Source organism: Mixophyes fleayi, chromosome 5 (genome assembly GCF_038048845.1).
Source record: "Mixophyes fleayi isolate aMixFle1 chromosome 5, aMixFle1.hap1, whole genome shotgun sequence".
NCBI classification, from domain to species: Eukaryota; Metazoa; Chordata; class Amphibia; order Anura; family Limnodynastidae; genus Mixophyes; species Mixophyes fleayi.
Genome location: NC_134406.1, coordinates 72,850,833 through 72,874,834, shown reverse-complemented (window position 1 = coordinate 72,874,834; position 24,002 = coordinate 72,850,833). Strand labels below are relative to the sequence as shown.

Sequence of the window (24,002 nt, the reverse complement as noted above, 5' to 3'; positions counted from 1 at the left end):
TTACACAGGTGGGTTTTAATCCTGTATAGTGTAACTACTGCCTTTGATTGGGCAATGCTATGATTTGTGTCGCTTCATGCAATTAATTGTGTCCATTGACTACAATGGATGAGAGATTAATTGCTCCTTCAGGTGATTCTTTTGTGTGATTCAGGGAAGGAAATGCTACTTTAACCTATGCAAAGAGACTGTAGAGAGATTAATATTAGACAATTAATTGTGCAAAGTAGCAGAAAGTAGCACAGTGTTTTCTAAGCCACCAATCTCATGAGATTGAAAAATTGCATGCCTAATGACCAAAGGAACTCAAAGACTAGTTAGGATTATAGTTTCAGACCCATTCATATGTAATTCAGAAACATAATTGAACTTAAGTGTAAATGTATAATTGTAATGGTCATTAGGGACACCTGTCAGCCACTATAACCAGGCTAGTCATGATCTTTGGCTTTAGCATACCCCTTTCTCATAACAATTAATGGGCCTGATTCATGTCGAAAGCAGCTTGCACGTAAGTTGCCAGTTTAAAAGTAGCATGCAAATTGAGAGTAGTTCCTGCTGTATTCAAATTCAAGTGTATCTTAAGATACACATACATTTGAATCTGTGGGGAACTACACTCTGACTAAAGAGTACTTGCCATATGTAGACACACAGTAAAAGTTCAGAACATATAAAACTTTTATTTGATCAAAATTTAAAACAGGAACTGTTAACAGTATAATCATTTATAGAAATATTTTTTGAATTTTTTTATATTAATTACATAAAAATAGAGGCTTTCAATGTGTACTGTACATATAATGCATTTTTATAGTATATATTAGTATTTCTTAGTTGCCTTCAGTTATGTGATAGCTACTGACAAGCATACATGTAATTTTTATTTGAAAGTATATGCCCTGTCAGTCATCACTATCAATCGGCATTTAAACCTGACCTATAGTGGGTGCAAAGATACTGCTGAAGACAAGCGTAATTATGACAAACACAGGACTTGAAACGTCCCACCCCATTCCACCTCTCGAGTCGTAGACAGTTGTGTCAGTTGCATGTGGACACGAATTGCATGCAATCGCATTCATTGGAGCAACGTCTGTTTCTGGGCATGTGCAGAGCTATATTATGCGATATACACTATGCAAACAGATGTAAGTCCGAACATGAATCACGCCCAATGTGTTCACCCATGGTAAGTGCAAGCAGCATGGAACAATGTCAGGAACAAAAGGACAGTCAGAAACAGAATATTCACAGACTAGAGAACCAATGTTAGGAAGACAAAATATATAATGGGCAACCACGTAAGACTCGGCGCAGCCATCAAGAAGTATGGACAAGACACTAGACAGGTAAGTATATTACAATAATAATGACTGCAGGATTGTAAATTCCACCAAGGTAGTTTACTCACTAAAATTGAAGGCAAAGGCACATTTTTTTGTAAATTGCTAAATAAATAATATTACTTATAGAGAAAACAGTACTCCATTTACCACCAGGCACTTGTAAACACATTTATTATTTGTTACATCTGAAACTTCGCCCTGTGTCCCACAGGCATTATTTTTCACATAACATGGGCATTTTTGTTAAATTGATGATCAAGTCAATCATCGTTTTTCCAGTGTTCACAGACTCATGGCGCATTCAAAAAGAATGTCCTTTTGTCTTAAAATTAAAGGCTTGAAGTATGCAATTGTATATTTCACTGCCTATCATAATATTGTTGCATTCGTTTAATTGTTTAGTATCTGACAACAATTACATGGTTCCCTGACACATATTGATACATAATAAGCTCTGTCTTACATCTCGCTGTCTGGTACAGAACGCTGCAGAACCCTCTAATTTTAATCTGACATGTTGCAGTTTAGTTCTCCTGTCAGTTCTTCAAAGTCATCTGGAATCACCAGTGTTTACCCATCAGCTTGATTTGTTACAATGAAGCATAATGTTTTTTATTCAGACACTTTGCAACTTGTTATTAGCTAATGCAGAAAATAAATAGAAAATAAATAGAACGGTCTATTAAAGCTAGTGTCTGAAATCTAGCGTAATATGTCTGCTGATTTATAGGTCTTTGAAAAAATGTTGCACACAAAAAAGTTTTACTCTGATTACCGCACTTGACAGTTTGCTCTCGCCACTTTTCATGGCAACTGTATTTGACTACTCTGCATATTGTATATGTCCTTTACCAAGCTCTAACTTTCCTCATGAGCACATTTAGTTTTGTTATTCCATGATATATTTGCACTTAAGTTGTGCTGACACCAGGCATGCTGAATGCTCACTAACAATAGATCATTTTTACTTATGTAGCCAAAGCAAAAAGAGCAAAAACATTATAGCTATGAGAACACAAAATGATTATGACATAATACAATATTTTGCAGCTTCCCTAGCTTTGGTAGGTGCTATCATTCTCAGAAACTGGTGCTGAGGCTTAGAGAGATTGGAGCTGTTTATTTCATTACCTATCCAACATACAGGTAGCCATGTATAATGCATTTAAAATGTGTATTTCCTGGTACAGAAAACCTAAATAGATTGTACATTAAACTGAGGTGAATGTAGTTATGTAGTTGTTTTAAATTGACATCTATAATAGTTATCAGTGAAACTTGTGATAGCTGTAGCTTATCAAAAGAGCCCCAACATGTACTATATGACTGATTTGTGTACTATATGACTGATTTGTTTCTATGTTCAGTTTAAATTATAGTAAAAAGTTTGTGCCTCACATGCGTGATGATTCCTCTGACCACTGTGTAAGATAAATGTTAATCCATAGAACGTCCAGTCACATGTTGACCAGGTTGTTGCTGGTTCCCATTGTGACAGGGGTATCCCACACTGGAGGCCTCACTGTTAATGGTGTGACCATTCCAGCCTATCTAGTCTGCTGCTGGCTTCCACTTTAGTATGGGGCCCACAGTCGTCATGCTGGGTATTGTCAGTGCTGGTTATGCTTTAAGATATTTAAGAGATCTGAAGATATGTGCAGCACACAATACAGACATAAAAATGCAAGTGTACAGAGCAGGCCCAGAATGTTTAACATTCTCTCAACGTTATCTCATACACTTGCTTAGGTTGTCAATTTGATAATAAAAGTGTCTAACCCATTTTTTAAGTTTAACTACCCACCATCATTTCCTTTTTTGTAAACAAAAAACCTAAACACAATGTTACAATTGAATCCAGAGTCAAATATGCAAATTACGTCGCATTGCATAAGTTATTGGGGTAAATTTATCAAGCTGCGGGTTTGAAAAAGTGGAGATGTTCCCTATAGCATCCAGTCAGATTCTAGCTGTCATTTTATAGAATACACTAAATAAATGATAACTAGAATATGATTGGTTGCTATAGGCAACATCTCCACTTTCTGAAACCTGCAGCTTGATAAATTTACCTTATAATTTTTTACCTGAAATTACAGTTTGACTTGCCCAGTTATTAAACTTTAAGGGCCTGAGTCATTAAGGAAACTAAGGCAAAAAAAGGAGTAAATGTTCTGGGACAAACCATGTTACAATGCAAGGGGTGCAACTTAGTTTATTATTTTGCACATAAGTTAAATACTGACTGTTTTTTTCATGTAGCACACAAATACTTGATAGCTTTATTTTTACACTGAAATTTAAAGTTGATCTAGGACACGCCCTACCCAACTATAAGTCCGCCCCCACATTTTAAATTTACCTTCCCCCCAATGTAACATGGTTTTGCCCAGGTGCAAAGTTACTCCTTTTTTATGCTTTGCTCTCCTTAATGACTCAGGTCCTAACTGTTTTTGCAGAATGGAAATGACTGTGTGGCCTTTCTCCAAAGCCAGGAACATCTCTAAAAACGTGCATCACATCTCATTTTAGCACTCTTTTTTCAAAGATCTAATTTTTGAACGAGTCCACAGAACTAGACACAGTTTTCATTTCGCTAGGAACACTTTCGGTCCGCCCAACTACTCCCATTGGCTGGTGCAAACTCCACTAACTTCTCCTGAAAACCAATGTAGTTTGGCATAATAATAGTCACACCAGTGCAAATTGTTTATGCTGTAAATTACTTTAGTATCTGCAACTTAATATCTCAAGAGATTTAGTTGTTTTAACTTGACAATTGATATCTTAATGTAATGTTACTGTCATGGTACAGTACATTTTATACATGGCACACTTATTGTTCTTGTAAATCTTGTACAAGGGGTGGGTGCGTTTATGTATCTTATACCATTGTTGACTGATAAAAATATTAGCATTTCCAATATTTTTAGGAGATAATTAACTGCATGTTTCTGTTACAATCCACCAACTGCACTGAACACATGTTTAAATAATACACTAAAACATGGCCAGGAAAGTCTTTTAGCAATGGGCACTAGTCAAGCTTCTTCTGACAATATTCCAGTGAATAACAATTAGATGGAAGTACTAAAGGACAAGTCACATATGATTCCTCCGTTTTCTGGGGATATGTTACAAAATTGCTTTGCTCTTTACTCCCTTTTTCAAAAAACTTTTATATCTTTCCCATGAGCATATTTTTGTGAGATACTCAATAGTTTGACAGTTTGCTGAATTTCATTACCATGTTCATTACCACTGACATGAAGTTGTTGTTAAGACACTGACACATCCTGACATATTTCCATTTCCTTACTGTATGGATGACTAAAGAGTTTGTGTAAGAGTTTCTTGACAGTTTGCAAGCATTGACCTCCTTCTCGAATGTGCCCATTTTTTGCGTCTAGTTGTTTAATGAATTAACTGATAGATATCACAACAAATTGCCTGTATATTTCTATACTAACATAGATATGGACAACAAATGTTTTTTATGACAGTCAGTGTGATATAAATGGGTGTAAAACTAAAAAAATCAAGTAGCTGTCTAGCTACAGGTACACAGCAAGTACAATTGGTAGATGCTTGCTAATTGGCTTCTTTACATTCCATGCGCTGTAATCAGCAGATTCTGTAGTGGGTCTTTTAACTTCTGCAGTTTTTAAAGAATTTTTTACTAATTTGCAATTTAGTTTGCCAATGGCTAATCTCTGAATTTTATCTATCTATTCCTAATACAATTTAATGCAATCATCTATTTGGTTTTATGTCTCCAAAAAAAACAATATTTAAAAAAACATGTTTATTATATTTGATAGCTTTCTATAGCAACTATTAAAGTGCTACTATTTTCTACACACAGTGGAGGCAGCCATTTGTTGGCCTTAATATGTATGAGAATAAAACTTATCAATTTACAAATATTATGTCACTTACCTATCTGTATATAACCATTCCTCTATCTATCAGCCATCACCTAGCAATACTTGGGGGATGTGACCTTTGCGTTCTCTGCACTGAAGGCCATCACTCTCTTGCAGTGGTCCCTGGTGAAGACTGGGATTAAATTAGACTCTGTGCCCTAGTTTTTGCCAACCCAATTAATGGGTACACATCTAAATTTATTATGGCATATTTGTCATGAAGTGCCTCAGTGATAGCATTGGTTGCTAGTGAATTGATTATCTGCTTTCCCAGAAATATTATTTTGCCCACAAAATCGCCACATCCACTGTTTGTAGGTGACAGGTGCTCTTTGAACTATGCTTTAGTTTGTATATTGGATGTAATACTATATAAGAAGGTATATTATTTTAGTTAAATAATTAGTGAAAAATCAATTATTATCATTACAATACCTTCACCAGCTCTTGTTTATGCACATTATTAATGCATTATGCTATAAGGAATGAACAGATGCTCACCTCTCGCTACATAATAAAGTTAGAAGATGCTCCTAACCATAGCAATCTATTGTACTTAATGTCTTCATCGCTGTTATCAAACTAATTAGGATTTTATCACACTTTCAGTATGTTTTATCTGGGTCAGCGTATGCTTATTCATCTCATGAATGAAAATAGTCAGGGAAAATACTAATTAAAATATAAATTAAGAAGTTACCTGTAATGAAACCTGTAATGGCACGTGTATTAGTAATATGAGCACATCTCGATATTTGTCCAGTTAAAGAGGTCATAGACCCTTACATTTGATAATAAATTCTCATGTTTGCATATGAACCTTTACTATATCTTGAGTCTGAACATGCTTTCTAAAGATAATTTTACTCCCTAGCCTGCTGCATCACTAGCCAGATTTCCCAAGTCCAATTCTATACTTCTCCTACATTAATGAGACTTGTCTTGAAGACAACCAGGGCAGATGAGTGTTGGATGAAACAAGAAAGGGGAAGGTGTTAAGTAACAACATTATGCCAAGCTGATGAATGCACAGGAACCAGTTTTATAAATTGGTTGAAGATTGCAGTGTGGTGCTGGAGCAATTAATTAAAATCTAAAAAAGTAAGAAAATGTAATAATTGATTTAAAACTGTGTCAAGTAGGTCTGCTCCTGCGGGCATTTATATGTTTATTGAAAAGTGTAGGTTTTATTAAAGAATGTTATAAATTAAGATATCCCCCTTCCCCCCATCACTTACTCAGAGAGAAAGCATATTGTAGTGCCCCCAAGATGCTAAATAGCTTATTGTGGTTCCTCTAACCACCCTAATCTTTTTTGTACTCTCAACCAGTTAACAAAGTGCTGTGAGGCCTGACCTGGAGGAAGAACACTGGAGTGTTCTACTTAGTAGCATAAAAGTCAATCAGGAAAAGCTGTAACTTTCCAATACCAGTATCCTACTTCTATGTCAGCCACCCCAGCACTTCCTACTGGTTGCTATAACTATCAAATAGAAGGAGGGCTGGTGGAGTAAAGGTACATTTTACCAGGCAAATTGTTAAGCATATTAAGCGAGCTGAGACTGGGCAAATATGGGGGCAGGGCCATCTTTCCCATTGGGCACGATGGACAGGTGCCTGGGGGCCCAGGGGGAAAGGGAGCCCTGGCAGGTCTGCTGCTGTAAAAAATCCTGTAAAGAAGGGAAAAAAAAGAAAAAAAAAAAGAAACGTACCTTTTGTGGTATCCTGACCATTCAGGTTAGGTGACGATCCGGCTCACTCCCTGGTCCTCTCTTCCGTGATGAGCTCGCAGTGAATGTTGGGCGTGATGACGTCATCACGCCAGACATTCACTGCGAGCACAGCATGGAGGAGCACAGCGATGAAGTACAGAAGATAATTCAACTTATCGCGATTGAAAGGTAAGTTAAGAGGGGGATTTGAAAAAAAAAAAAAACGACTTTACTTTTATCGTTGAAATTGTATGGATCGTTTAAGTTGGGTGTGTATATATATATATATATATATATATATATATATATATATATATATATATATATATATATATATCCTCTCTTTTTTTTTTTACTTATATATTTATATATAGGGGCCCCGATGCACTGCTGTGCCCGGGGGCCTATACTGTTGTTAAGGTGGCCCTGTATGGGGGAAATTACATTTTAATTTTAAGAAACTTTTTACTAAAGTGTAAACTAAATGAACAAGTTTAATAGCCTGATATATGTCCACTGAAAGATATTGTAGAGTTAAATAGAAATTGTATTAAAGTGGTTGGTCTAATTTAACTTTATCTAGACTGTGGATGCTTTATTTTATCTATAATCTATCTCTAAGTATCTATAGTAACTCAAAGTGTTGGCTGCTTGCCAAGTCATTTTTGGTGAATGAATGAGAAAGGGTATGTGAAAGCCCGTGGGCCAGCTGCATTGTTCACACACATAAATGTTAAACAAGCATTACAATCTATTTTCTATACACCAAAAGGAAGCAGAAAAAAGAATATTGAAAATAAAAGCTGAAGAATAGATTTCTCAATTTGTGAATGTCCATTTTTAATTTAGTCTCTAATATAGGTCAAAGTCTGTATATTACAGGGCTTAATTATTTACCTGAAATAAATGGCATGTTATAGTTAACTAAACCTGTCATTTTATGACAATTGCCATATTTAAGGGTGCTTAGAAGGATAGAGCTTCCCTATCTTGCATTACTTTTGTGCAATTCAGAACCCTGAGCATGATTTCTATACTTACAGTCTTCTAGTTAGCTATAATGTTCAGGAGAAAAATGAATTTATGCATAAAAGCATAGTAGGTGAATTAACTGCCACTGTTTTTGGAAATGATCTTATATGCTATTCCTTTATATTTAAATGATGATAATGATGATGATCATTGATTTTTGCCAAATAGCCTAAATTTTAATCCTTGTCCAAGAAATGTTCAATGCATATTTTGAAGTTTTTGTTCAAAGCAAGAACATACTTAGTTAAAATCAAGGAAAAGAATAACCCTACATTGTTGAGGGGTCATCTTGTTGAGAGCTTTGTCTTTAAAGGTGAGTAATTTGAATTGAATTCTGGAGAACGTGGGGAGCCAGTGTAGAGATTTGCAAAGTGATGTGGCCAGAGGTAGAACTAGCGATCTGTGGGCCCTGGTGCAGGGAGACTGGGAGGAAGGAACTGGGGCCCACGAGCCTCTGTATCTGCCATGCAGTGGGCCCCATTATCACCTGCTGCACAAATGGTAGTTCCACTGCTGAGTGTGGCAGATGTAGAACCATGAGAGATGAAGATCAGTCTTGATGCAGCATTTAAGACAGATAAATGTATAATATTTGATTAAAATCTTTCAAATATCTGACAATTAACTTCCTTAGATACCTGGGATGACATTTTTTACATATTTCAGTGGTGAGTTTTAGTTCCAGTCAATTTTGGCTTGTGTAAGGATAAGTGAATGATGTAATCAGTCTGCATTCAGTTTAGTTGAAAGCTTACAGTATTGATATTGACAAACTGTCACAGTATATTTAAATATTTATGTTATTATATATCTGTTCTTTATTGCAAAATTTGTTTTGTTTTTATTTTGAGTGGAACACAGTGAAAAACAAATTTAAAATCTAAACACACAATCCACTCTGTTACCCTTGTCAATATATTTACTGACCTTTAGCAAAAAATGAAGCAGTAACTTGCTCCAGCAATATCTTTAATTTCCTCAAGATACTGTATTTTGGTAGCTAACAAAATAAATATTTTTATGCTGCACCATACTCAGAATACCTATAATGCATGCACAGCAAATGCTCCATTAATCTGTTGTCTTTGGTTTGTATACAAAAGCATAACTATAGCCACAAGTAAAACTGAAAGAAAAATACAATTTAATTATATTTGACATAATAAGTGTGACATGCATCATATAGTGTATATCAATATACATATAAAGCATTACACAGATTTTTTTGTGATGTCACATACCTACTTTTACAAAAATTCACTTAGTTTCAGGGGAAAGGTATGTGTTTCTGGACCAAGATGACAGCATCACAACTCAATGGCAGGAGTTCGGATGATCTAGGGTGTTCCTTGCTAAATGCGGATTAGGTGGAAATTAACATACCCTGCTTTGCAAAAGGGTGCACATGGTATTTCTCTCTGCAAATGCAGTTAATTTCTCAGAAATCCTGAGGCCCTAAACATCAGGGGCCTGATTCATTCAGATGAGAAGGAGGCTTCAACCTGACTATGCCCCCTTTGGAGGCTAAGGAAGGGGCCCCAAGAAGTTGCTGTACTCGGGTCTGAAATTCTTCTTGGTGGCCCTGTGGGTTGACAACATTTTGGAATCTATGTTTTTCAAAAAATTATGTTACTATATAAAAGGTTTTTTTGGTTAAAAAAAAACAAAACCTACTAATTTGTTTATGCCGGAAATATCACTCATTGCATGCGGGGTTTATTTCACATATTGGGCCTGAGTCATTAAGAAGATCAAAGCAAACAAAATGAGTAACTTTGCACCTTGGGAAAACCTTGTTGCATTGGAGGGGGAGGCACATTTAAAATATGATGGCATCGTTATAGTTGTAGTAAGGCGTGTGCTAGATCAAATTTACATTTCAGTGTACAAATAGATCAAGTATTTGTGTGCTACATGAAAAAACAGCCAGTATTTATCTTATGTGCAAAATAATAAACTATTTTGCATTCCTTACATTGCAACATGGTTTTGTCCAAGAGAAAACACTCATTGATTTGCCTTACTTTCCTTAATGAATCAGGCCCCAGGTCTCAACACTAGATTTATAATGTGACACATACATAATAAAGAGTCCCTTGATGTCCCCTCACTCTCATAGCACCTGATCACCATTGTCTGCGACCTCTCCATCCTCTTCTCTGTCTCATCCTCTATTCTTTCTCATCCTACCTTCTGTCTAGCATGATACCCTCAGAACCACCTGTTACCACACCACCATGGACATTATGCTTAGTGCCATAAACTGCTCCACTACGTACCTACACTTAGCTCATTAGTCGCCTTGTCTCAACACTGCCCCATCACCTAGTCCATATCCCACTTGATCCCACTCCCCACCACCCTCTCCCTCTAGTATGCTGCTCTCACAAGCAGGGGCCTCTCTATGTGTCATGTCTGTCCTCAATTTGTCTACCTCATACGTACCTTGTCATGTCTGATAATTTGTTTCAGTATGTCATACATTTTGTTCTCTTAATTGCATCCATTCATTTATTACGCTGCTCACTTGTACCCACATGCCTTTTATTGTGCTTTCAGTTGTCATGTATGTCACATATGTCAGGCACTATGGAATCTGTTGAACCATATAAATAAAGAATGATGATTCCTTTAAAATATAAATGAAGATAATCAGAGCAGTATTTTAGGAGAAAATGAGAAAGTTGAATTTAATAAAGGAGGTAGTCTTAAAGACACATACCCATCAAACCAAAATAGGTCACCTGTCCCTTATTTTACTAGGAGCTCCTCAATTCCAAATTCACCATTTGTGCAAATCAAGGTACATTTTGGGTACAAAGCTGCATTTGTGCTGCAGAGCTGGCATTTAGTAAATTACTTTCATGATCAGTAGGGTTATGTTTGCTTCTTTGTAGATGACATAGAGATATACAACATAGTTAATGGCATTCTAGGGGCAGGACATCAAGACATCAATATGTATCTGTTCTTTTTGTCATTTTCAAATTCTGCACAGATGGGCAAAGGTCCTATCCTGCAAATGACATTATTACATTATTCCATAGCGGTGTTCCTTAGCAGCAAAGATTGAAGTTCATCACATGTGAGAGACTGGTGATTCTTCTTGCTGTTTTTAATTATTAAACCAATGTCTATAGACCCATAATGTTACTGCCTTGGTGGCATGGCAGAGGCATTTTACCAAGTCTCTCATAAGTATGGTACAATAAGCTGGGATAACAATATTACTTGAAGATTTGTAAGCCCATAATCTTTTCCTATAGTGTGTTGCAGAAAGACAAGAAGGTGCCTATTTCTACTTTTCCTGATAGCCAAGATGTATCAGGATTCTGAATCCTTTGAAAATTAACATTTTGAGACTTTCATTGATTAAAATAATGACTCTTCTTGGAAAACTGGAACATCTTGATATATAGATAGACATACAATACTTTAGAGACTAATTCCACATTTATAATGAAAAATGTAGAAACTATTCTACCAGGACACCACAATGTTAATGATAATGCAGATATTAGAGACCTGAGTGTTAAGGAACATGTTGAGAAAGTGGCACTATATGCATTTGATATCCTACTCTTAAGTAATCCTTATACCTTATTAGACATAGTCTTACAAGCTATTGAGATGTCTAGCTCATACTCAAGATCAACTCTCAAAATCAACAGGAACAAATCTGTTATACTCCCACTAAACCCAATTCCAGCTTAAGTAATGCCTTCAAAATTCCTACTGATTTTGTCCAATTACCTAAAATATTTTGGAATCACTGTTACCCGTTATTGGGAGGATTCTGTTAAGCTAAAATGTTATACCAGTTATTTATACGTTTAAAGATAAAATTCACAAATGAAGCACTTTGCCTCTGACACTCTCCAGGTGAATAAACTTAATAAAAATGACCTCCCTTAGTCACAATATGTGTTGAAAATGTCTCAATATACTCAGGAGGATATGAAAATGCTAACCTTGCTACTTACCACTTTTATTATGGCTGGCAAAAGATCTAGGTGAGCGATATCGGTGTTGGAGAAACCTAGGAATGGGGACTGGCTGTTACTAATTTCTTTAGGTACTATTTAGTATACCAGCGTCAAATAAAGTTTTGGTTTACCCAGGAAATCTAACTGCAGTGTATAACATGCCCTGAGCTTGCTACAGGGGTACCCAGAAATATAAGATATGCAATTCTGGTATCACAGCAGCCATTTGAACTTAATCTAATTACACATATTATCTAAACAAATAGTATTTGAAATGTTTGAGCGATAAGTTATTATTCCACACATATAAGTAAAACCTTTTCAATGTTTTCTTTTAATATTTCTGCAAAATAAGAGTATATTGTTTTATTTAATGTTTATAAGCCACAATATTATAATAACAAAAGTTGCTGAAGCCAGATTTAAGCTAGATAATGCATGGGTTATTGCTATTACAATATTTACTTTATGAAAATGGCTTAAAACACTTGACGAAATCAGCCTATTTTTGTTTGAAATGCAAAATGCATTTAACAAACATAGCAGAGATTGAAGGGAATTCTTGTGCATTCTACTGTGACAGAGATACTGACATCAATTTTTATAACAGCGGGCTACAATCACGTCTGGGACTCATTTCACATTAGTATCATTTGTAATAACTAGTCTGCAGTCAGATAACACAATAATAGGGAAAAAACTCCCTTATCTACCATACTCCAGAAAGTGGTCTAGAATCTTAATTGTCTGTGATTTTGTGGGATACCTTATATTGATTTGTCTATTTGTCATTTATTTTGGTAAATAGACTTTCCAAACAATAAACAATTCTGTGACCTGAGGTGCAATGATCTAAATTCTTCTTAGGCTCCATGTGTAAATGAGTTTGTTGTAACAAACAAACAAACAAACACTACATAAGTAACTCATTCTTTTTTTCTGAATTGATGAATAAGCCACCTTAGAACGCATAGCAGAATTTTTTGTTAATTGTAACACTAATGAATATACCACACTGAAAGAGGATTTTACAGAGGATGACATTTGAAACTCAAGTGGCATGTAATCTGTAAATAAGCAAACTCTCCCCATAAATGAAAAAAGTATAATCCCAAGGCGCAAGAAGTATAAATTGTAAATAATATGGCAGAGTGAAATAGAAAACAATAGCAATAATAATGATAGTCAAGAGGTATATATGGAAGCAACTACAGACATAATAGTTATTGAATAAATGTATTGAAACAATAAATGTTCAGTGCACTGGGTAATCAAAACGGAACACAGTCCAGGAAAGTATATACATATATACCAATATCGATGATCAAAAGCAAAAAACAAAACAAAACAAAGTCCTTCAAATAAATCAATACCAAAAGGTAATAAAGTCTAAATATCAAAAATGAGTTATTGAAAAAGTGGAGATGTTGCCTATAGCAATAAATCAGATTCTAGTTATCATTTATCTAGTACATTCTACAAAATGACAGCTAGAATCTGATTGGTTACTATAGAAACAACTCCACTTTTTCAAACCTGTAGTTTAGTAAATATATCCCCTGGTGTTGATAAACAGATATAACAGTGGAGTGATAAAAGTCCATGCATACCAAGTTGTAGTGTAGATAAAATTAGCATATAACCGGAAGCATATTAAGATAGACAAATGGAATCCTGTTGAAAAGTCCTTTAGGGAAAGTTGCATTGCATTTCCTAGTAGGCGGTGGTGGTAGCAGGACAGGGTAAAAGGCAAAGAACTTACCCCTCAGAGGCAATGTTCCCAGGGCTCCCGGTCCTCTCCTTGTCCCTCCATCCACAGCGCGAGTACCAGGTGGTTACCGGTGAGTGCGTTCCAAACGCTGGAAGTAGAGGTAACAATGTTCTTTCTTGCGGCCGAAAAGATGTTTGCAATATGCATGCATCCGGAAACCTCAGTCAAAATTGTAATAAATGACAAATTAAAGTAGAATGTTTAGTGTGTTAGGTGGTGATACAGTCCAATCCAATATGTTTCGCCCTCTAGGGTTTTCTCAGAGATGAGTAAACTTGTATTGGGAGGTTGTCCGGTGTATATAGGCAGGTCCAAATTATCCGAGCAAACATGATTGGATAGAAAATGGTTGAAGCCCATTGGTTAAATGGTTTTGTCTATAATGAGTAGTTGATCGGCTTCTATGCGAGAGAATGGAATAATAATAAAGTAATTTAAATAATTTTAAATACAGTTAGTAAAAATGTAAAACAATGCAGTGAATGCATTCAAATTGTGTTAATGATGGATAGCAAGGAGAAGCAGAGAGTTCCTTTAAATATATCAAACTTTGGTTAATAAAAATTCAAGTCAGTAAACACAATAAAACAGTGTCATAGAACCATGGTTAATGTATAGACAGAGGAAAGTACCCTTCTCAAAATGTTGAGACCATTGTGGGACAATGTCTTTAGATTGTAGATCCATTCATTTTCCCCATGAGATGACTAATGTAATCACCCCCTTCTCCAGGATCTGTTAACCATACAGATACCAATAAAGCTGAGTTGTGAAGGGTCATGGTTATGATACTTCGCAAAAATGCTCAGAGACACTATGGGCCTGAGTCATTATGGAGAGCAAAGCATAAAAAAGGAGTAACTTTGCATCTGGGCAAAACCATGTTGCATTGGAAGGAGATAAATTTAAAATGTGGGGACAGATTTATACTTGGGGCAAGACATGTGCTAGATCAACTTTAAATTTCAGTGTAAAAATAAAGCTGTCAAGTATTTGTGTGCTACATGAGAAAATAACCAGTATTTAACTTAAGTGCAAAATAATAAACGAATTTGACCCCTTGTAATGTAACATGGTTGTCCCGGAGGACATTTACTCCTTTTTTTGCCTTGCTTTCCTTAATGACTCAGGCTCTTAAAGTTTAAAAACTGGGCAAGACAAACTGTAATTCACCAATTTGTGGGAAATTTTAATTTATCAAGTTGCAGGTTTGAAAAAGTGGAGATGTTGCCTATGGCAACCAATCAGATTCTAGTTATCCTAGTTAGGTAGGGTAGCTATTAGGGGTCTCTGTTCATTGTTTTGAGGAGACTTTCTCTAACTGTCTCTCTTAACTCCATATATTCAATTTTAGATAGTCTCCAAAATTGAGACGATTAGACTTGATATCTCCTCCTTGCATCATTCTCTAACAAAAACTTCTGGTGCTCCTTCAGCACTACCTCAGGTGAAGAAATCCACTAACTTATTCTTTCCTCTCCCCATTCTACCTGCCACTTAGATCACATCCCCTCTTACCTCCTTCGCTCCCTCTCCCCTACTGCCTGCTCATGCCTTGCACACCTCTTCAATCTGTCATTCTACAGTAGCATCATCCCCTCTTCCTTTACACATGCCCTTATCTCTCCCATTCTCAAAAAACCCAACCTTGACCCGACCTTGGTCGCTAACTACTGCCCCACCTCACTTTCCACCTATCTCTCTAAACTACTTGAGAACGTTGTCAGCAACCTCCTCACTAGGCAGCTCCCGGACAACTCCCTCCTAGAGCCTCTCCAATCCGGCTTCTGCCCCCTCCACTCTACTGAAACTGACCTGCCCAAAGTTACTAATGACTCTCGACTAAATCTAGGGGTCACTTCTCCCTGCTCATCCTCCTGGACCTCTCTGCGACCTTCAACATCATTGACCACCCCCTCATGTTACAGAGCTTTCTTTCTCTTAGCCTCTCTGGCTCTGTCCTTGCATGGTTCACCTCATACCTCGTCAACTGCTCCTTCTCTGTATCCATTTCTGGTTCATCCTCACTCCCCACTCTCTGCCCTCCTTGTAGGAGTTCTTCGGGGCTCTGTTCTTGGCCTTCTACTCTTTTTACTGCACACTACCTCACTGGGTGATCTTATCACTTCTTTTGGTCTCCAATATCACTTTTAAAAAAGTTGACATTCAACTCTACATCTCTTCTCCTGATACCCCCCCCCCTCTCGTGTATCTGATTGTCTTTCCCCCATTTTCTCTTGGATGTCTTCATGTTTTCTCAAAATTAGTATTGCCAAAACTAAGCTCATTGTCTTCCCTCCTACTAGATCTTCATCCCATCTATATCTCTATGTCACTGTCAACAGCACCACCATCTATTTGTTCTCTAAGTTTGCAGCTTGGGCTTCACCCTTGACTACCCCCTCTCTATTGACCTCCACATTCAATCTCTCGCCTAATCCTGTCGTTTCCAATACCACAACATCGCCTGCATCCAGCCCTTCGTATCTCAGGACACCACCAAAACTATTATCCATGCACTCATCATTTCTCATCTTGATAACTGAACCTCATCCTCACTCTCCCACCTCGCCTCCCTTAGGTCTATACTCAACGAGGGTGCTAGTTTCATCTTCCTCTCTCACCACTTTCCTTCTGCTTGCCCATCTCTGTCTTGCCTTACACTGGCTCCCCTTCCCCTACAGAACTCTTTTCAGAACCCTCACCATCATTTACAAGTCCCTCTCCAACTCCACTGTCCCATACATCTCCAACCTCCTCTCCATTCACACTCTCTTCCATTCCCTGTGATCGGCCAGAGGCTGTCGCCTGTTCACCGTGATCACCTCATCCCACTCCAGAATCCAAGATTTCTCCCGGTCTGCCCTCTCCACTGGATTGATTTCCTGTGTTCCATCCGACTGTCCCTTAATTTGTGTACTTTCAAACAGGCACTCAAAACTCATCTGTTTCTCAAAGCTTACCAGCCATCCACCTAACCTTCTGTCTATATTTATCTCCTCACCTCTGTTCCCCTATCCCCCTACTCACTCCTCTTGCACTTGATGCCCTCTGACTCCCCATTGTGGTTCCTGTTCACCCTCTTCCCTTCTGTCTATCTAGCTTTTATTCTGCTCCAACTTCACAGTGCAAGCTATGTTTGGAGCTTTTGAAGTCATGGTATTTTTCGTTTATTTTTCTGTACTCTTTTACCCTGTATGGTCCACTGTCTATTTTCTGTACGGTGTTGCAGATATCTTCTGGTGCTCTATTAATAATAATAAATAATAATTACAGATGCTCTGGCTCAGTTTCTGGAAAACCAAACCCACCGGAACTTGGCAGATCTGGCTCGGCTTGGTACTCGGTACTTCGGCTTTAACCTTTTTAAAGAATAAAACACCTCTGTATTAAAGGTGAAAGTTTACTGTAGAAAAGCATAAAATTGCCAACATGCCATTCTACCCAAAATATTAAAAAGCATACCAGCATCAGCTAGCACCCTTCTCTCAGCTAGATCCGAGCATCTGCAGTCTACTCTGTCATCATCCTCACCCTCATTAGTGTGTACATAATCCTCACATAATATTAATCCACCTCCGTTGGAATCCACCATTAGAGAAGTCTCTGTACTTTGATGTAATTGCTGGTAATGGCCTTCCCATTGGAATTTGTAGTTCAGTTTATGACAGAGCTGTCACGATTTTTGGGCAATTCTTTTACACCAGACCAAATGTCAAAATGTTGTGCTGACTCATCTGCATCACCACTGGGCGTCTTGGGAAAGCTAAGTTTTTCTCTAGCAGCAGTCACCAAAGAAACTGAGGGAGGATGAGTCATTGTGTCATGTACCACTTGAGCTGTCAGCTTGCTGACCAGTAGCTCATTGCTTTTCTTTTTCTGGGTCAGCTTGAAAGAATGACCTAGGATCATGCACAATTGCCAAAATGTAGTGATCCAATTTCAAGATATTGATAACTCTTGGATCCTGACAAAGTGAATAAAGTACTTGATCTACAAGTCCTACGTAGATAGCAGAATTGCTTACTTTCATCTTCTCCTTCAATTTCTCTAGCTGCTTTTACAAATGTCTAATTAGGGGAATCACTTGCTAACAGTGTCTGAACTCACTTCACAGGTGACTACTTAGAGTAGTTTCAGCACCTTGCACTTTAACAGAGCCTGAGTTTGGAGTAAACCTTGAAGCCCTGCTCTAGGTAGACTTACCCCCAGAGAGGTGCAGAGTCTAACGGTAGAGAGGTATTCACCAGGGATCCCTGCAAGGGAATATGGACTTAGCTGCTCTCTAGCCGCAGGTCGCAGTCCTCTAAGGGGATTAGAGCAGGGTGAGATGGAACTGTGGAGTGGAGCAGGACTGCTGGATGAAAAATACAGAGGTTCAGGTGAACGGCAGTCATCCGAAACGTTGAGATCTTTAGAAAGTGATTAGCTGAGAACAGGACTGATTATGAGGCACGAGGTTCCTGCAACAACACCACAGGTCTTGATTGTGGAACAGGTAACACAGGATACCAACTGAGAGATGGTTAACTGCAGAGAACTGATGCACTAAGATCCCTGGAAAGCGAATAGCTTGAGGACGGGACCGATGATGAGGCATGAGGTTCTGGCAATACAGGTCTTGAACAGGTAACACAGGATACCGATCTGCAGACGGGAGCCAGAGAGAACAGCGTCCTAAAAGGGAAGGAGACCTGAAGATCTGGCAACTTAGTAGAGCAGCGGGTGCTTTAAATAGACAGAGCTGACAGGCAATTAGTTAAGAGAATGCAGGAAGTTTTGAAAAGACCAGGGGCCTGAGTCATTAAGGCAAACAAGGAGTAAATGTTCTCTGGCACAAACCATGTTACAATGCAAGGGGTGCAAATTAGATTATTATTCTGCACATAAGTTAAACACTGGCTTTTTTTTCATCTAACACACAAATACTTAATAGCTTTATTATTACACTGAAATTTAAAGTTGATCTAGGACATGCCCTACCCCAAATATAAATCTGTCCCCACATTTGAAATTTACCTCCCCCTCTAATGCAACATTGTTTTGGCCAGGTGCAAATGTTACTCCTTTTTTATGCTTTGCTCTCCTTAATGATTCAGGCCCCAGGTGTGCAGATGCTCAGTTCAGACCAGCAAGTGAATGCAGGGAGGGAAAACCAGGTGAAACAGGTAAGCGCAGAGACCAAAATGCAGGTTAGCTGGTGCAATGTGTGACATGCACAACACGGAAAGTATTCTCCAATGCGCTGGACTAAAGTACATACCCCCTCAAATTCGACTGTTCTTGCAGCAGCTGCAATCTTCTACATGCTGTTGCAGAATGCTGAAAATTACCCAAATTATTTTGGGATACATCTGCTGCATATCACCGTCATTTTTTAAAAGGCTCGGTATCACCAACTTGATTGTGTGAGCAAAACAGGGAATGTGATGGAATTCTCGCCGCTGTAAGCGGAATAAGCCACGTTGCAATGATATCCCTTAGTTTTTCGTCTCTGGAATTAACTCCAGAGACAATAGGCCTCCCTGGTGGATTGGTCAGGGATTTATTAATGTTTGGTAACTGCTAGATTATGTGTAATCATTGGTGCTTAATCAATAGGAAAGCTAATTCAGACTTGTTCAATATCAATTATTCAAAATATTTTTTTGCTATGGGGCACAGTGTTTGCGGGTTACTCCCTTGATCTTTGGGAACTTTTAATATTGGTATAATTTAAAATATAGGTACATCATGTCTACTATATTTTTAGTGGTCTAATCTGTTTGATTAGTTCTGCTTTTGGACCCTGTTTACCTTTTTAAAAATCCTTTTCTCCACCAGCCTTGTTGCCGTTTTAAGGAGAATAATTATTGACATCTAATTATTTGGTTTAAGGAACCATAGCACTCACTCTATTGTAGGATAAACTAATCAATTTACCTGTCTTTCTAAGAACCACATTTCTGCAGTCAAAAAGTAATTTTCTACCTGGATCAACCTGTGACTATCACAGTGAGAATAAAAAAAGTTTTCACTTGTATGAGTTCATTATCTTTAGCGAGTCTGTTCTTCCGTATAATCAGTACAGGCTTTCTCATTTTCAGGCTCTTAGTCAATGTGCCACTCAGCGTTTTCAAGTCTGTCTTTTTCTATACTCATCTTGCTGTTCTCACCAGACATCAGCAGCAGTGCTTACCATTGCTTTTAATTTTAAGAGAAATGTATAACAACCTACTTTATAACTAGGCAATATTTAAATCTAATAACTTTTAGTGCCAGTGATTAGAGATGAGCGGGCTCGGATTCCGCTAATCCGAGCCCACCCGAACAGTGCGGATCCGAACGGGATCCGAGCACTGTTCGGATATTTCCGGCGGGCAAAAAATGAAAACGAGGCTCTGTCGTCCAAGTCTCGCGTCGAATCTCGCAAGGGGTGGGAGGGAGGGCCCAGAACAATTCCATCTTGTACCTCTTTTTTTGGCATTATGTGCTCAAGCTACCTCGGTGCAACCTTTTGGCCTAAAAACAATATTGTGAGGTGTTCAGAATAGACTGGAAATTAGTGGAAATGATTGTTATTGAATGTTATTGAGGTTAATAATAGCGTAGGAGTGAAAAAAAGAACACAAAACTGTTTTTTAGCACTTTTTATGTTTTTTTCAAAATAAATCCGAATCCAAAACCTTAAATCCGAACCAAAACCTTTCGTCAGGTGTTTTGCGAAACAAATCCGAACCCAAAACCTCAAGCAAATCCGCTTACAAAACACAAAACACGAGACACCAAAAGTGGCCGGTGCACATCCCTACCAGTGATACACCTATTTGATAAAAAAAAAAAATTCTGAAGTGTTTTCTGTTGTTGTCTAACCTATTTTAAAAACATGCAAGCAAATACTTTTGTTCAATAAAAGTTACTATATGTCTAAAGATTTCACTTGTACTTCCATTGGTGTGACCTTTGCATTTTTACTTTACAACAGAAAAAATGTCATTTCGGGAGCACGTTATCAAGAAAATTAAAGTCTGTCTTTTCTTTAGCTGAAGCACAGCAAAACGTAATTTGTGTAGTACTTGAAGAAGATTGAATTGTTTTCTTTTTTTTTCCGTTAGTATTTAATGTACTGTTGAAATGCTGTCAAGTTTTATAGCAGAAATGTACAGAACAGCCAACTTATAGCATAAAACAAAGGCATATGAAACAGATGGTATTTCTTTGGGGACTACAGCAATCATTATAGAGATTGGTTTGGTTTGCATTATGCCGAGTGTAAGAATTTCCAATCACAGCTCAATATGATTTGCTGCATTTCTCATTATTCATAAAACTAGGATTAATGCAAGAAATTTTGTATGCTCTATCATTCCAGTAAACGCCATCTACAGTATATGATCATTAAAGCCAGCAGCAGCAGCTGGTCTAAAAGTATGATAAAGAGGAACGGTAGCTAAACATATTTGTATTTATCACACCTACAGAAATGTTGGCTAGATAATTCAGGGCACTGACACCAAAATAATTTTATAAAGAGGTTTTGTGAAAACCCCAGCTTGACTGCAGGTCAGTCTATTCTTTGTCACCTTTGCACATTCAATTAATACACTGTGAGCATACTGGAACTAAGCAAATAAACTGAGGTTAAGGAAAATGTGGGCAATAAACCTGTAAATACCATATAAGAAACAAAAAGCATAACAAAATAGCTACCTGCATAAAGGATACATTTAAAAAGAAGTTTAATAATTACCTGTGTGGCAAGTGCTGTTTTTAGCAAAGCAGTGTGTGTGTGTGTTAGTGTGTGTATGTGTGTGTGTGTGTGTGTGTGTTAGTTTGTGTGTGTGTATTTTTAGTAAGATCTTGAACAATCTCCTTCTTAAAGAGGTGTCCACTTTAAATATAATCCCTTTCCTTCCCAACTTCCCAATACCAGTATTTTGATGGGGTAGCAACCCGGCCATTCGCTGTAGGTAGCAGGAATCCAGCACCCACATACTGCCGATGAGTTTGACGCTGCTCAGTTCCCTCCATAGTAGGAGAGATTCTATAAAGTGACTCTAATTGAAACCTGGTTGCTTATTGGAGGAACAGCTATATGTAAGTGCTTGGACCACGCTAAATATAGAGAATGGTGGGGGTATTAATGGTGAATATTTCCATATTTATTTTTCTAGGTTAAACACAAGGAGAGTCAAAAGCTCTATTAGCGTGCTTGTTAAAGGATTCATACACATTTCTTTATAGTTGTTGTTTGGTCCCCTCCTGCCTCCTAAGAATTATTCCCAATCATTCAGTGACTGTTGGGAGAGGATGTGGGCAGGAGGACTTACTGTCTCATGTACGGTGACTATGCCTTAAAGTGGCCAAATACTGGAGTGATATTCATAACCTAATTCTGGAAACAGTGATCAGAATCACAATATCCCTTTTTTATTCCCTTCCCTCATGTGATATGCCAGGCTTATTGAAACATGGTGATCATTACTAGCAAATTCATGGAAATGGCCTCCCACCCATCACAGCGGTTATGTATAAAGTCTGTCTGGTCCACCATGTTGAATATATAACCAGTATTATACATGAACAACCAAATAATTTAGCTGTATCTGGGCAGATTTGACTTCCCAGTTTTGACTGGCTATACAGTATCTCCTCTTCAACACATGACTCAACATTACTCTAGAGTTGGGCTTTGTTTTTGTCCTACCCCTCCATATTGCTGCCCACCTTTTTACAGTACTAGCCACCCTTCTTTCTCCTCCTCTTTCCCAACTGAATAAGTGCTCTGTTAAAGCAACCCCTATGTCCCCATAGGCAAACCGAGGGGGGTTTCCTAGTGCCTGGAACCCCCCCCCCCAACAGGCCTGGTGCACTGTATAATTGAGGTGGCTGGACCCTGCTCTGCTTGAAAAGGGAGAGCTGCGTGCACCTAACAGTAGTGCACGCAGAATTGCCCATGTATATTATGGGGATAGGAAGAGTTGGAGAGCAGCCAAGCACTGTCTAAAATTATAGCCACGCCCCCATGCATGCTGGTCACGCCCACTGACGGCGTGGTGTGGAAACCCCCCTCTACAAATCCTGTGTTTGCCCCTGGTCCCCTAGATTGTTAGATTCTAGTCTTCAGTATGTCTTTTATTTACACATTGATATTTATGTTCAATATGATTATTTTTATTTCTTCAACATGTAAGAATAGTTCACGATTGATATTTATGTACACCCTCAGGTTTCCTTTACCCTCCCTTTCTGTCTATCCTTTCCCATATTCGTGACTAAAACTTTCAAAAAAAAAAAAAAAAAGAAGAAATTACTAATTAAATTCCTTACTTGTAAAGCATTAAACAATCTAATAATGACTGTATAACAACACAAATTGTCACAGATTTTTTAACAGTCATGAGCACACATAAGCATGACACATTTTTCTCTATATAATTCAGGGTAAGATACTGTTCATTGCCAGTTCATTATTGTCTGAATATTTCTGTTCTGTCATCTTTTGCAGGACTTGCTTAAAAGATGTCATTCAGCGGAAGCCTCCTATCTCTTTCAGCAGGATAAATTCTATGATGTTCGATACGACACTGGGGACAAATCTATTCAGTGCAGTAGACGAGCAGACGCATTCAAATTCTGGATGATGTGGAAAGCTTTAGGGACCATAGGACTTGAAGAGAGGGTTAATCGTGCCCTAGCATTATCAAGGTATGATAGCTCTTGACTTTAAAATAAAATAAGCCAAATTGTATAGGATCAAAACATGGATGTTAATTCACATCACATGTATCCCTACTAATCATATGTTTCCAATGAGGAAACAAAAAGATGAATTATCTAACAGGTGATTGCGGTCTACTTACATCAAAAACTTATTTCTTCAGTGACAAATTCTTAAATAGAATATTAGGTTAGTATTAAATTTTCTACTCTGTAAAAACACAGCATTATAAATCAATGTGTATGGGGCAGCACGGTGGCTAAGTGGTTAGCACTTCTGTCTCACAGCGCTGGGGTCATGAGTTCAATTCCCAACCATGGCCTTATCTGTGTGGAGTTTGTATGGTCTCCCTGTGTTTGCGTGGTTTCCTCTGAGTGCTCCGGTTTCCTCCCACACTCCAAAACATACTGGTAGGTTAATTGGCTGCTGTCTCCCTGTATGTCTGTCTCCCTCTCTGTCTGTCTGTGTGCGAGTGTGTGTCTATTTTAGGGAATTTAGACTGTAAGCTCCAATGGGGCAGGGACTG

At 37.9% G+C, this 24,002-nt stretch overlaps 1 protein-coding gene across 1 annotated transcript in view; it reads left to right on the top strand.

Annotated features, from left to right (window-relative positions):
* Nucleotides 1-24,002, top strand: part of GADL1 (glutamate decarboxylase like 1) — a 201,285-nt gene that overhangs the window by 109,459 nt on the left and 67,824 nt on the right. Inside the window, exon 12 of the mRNA XM_075212378.1 lies at nt 23,264-23,463. Within this exon, the coding sequence (XP_075068479.1) occupies nt 23,264-23,463 (200 nt within the window). The remainder of the gene's footprint in view (nt 1-23,263; nt 23,464-24,002) is intronic.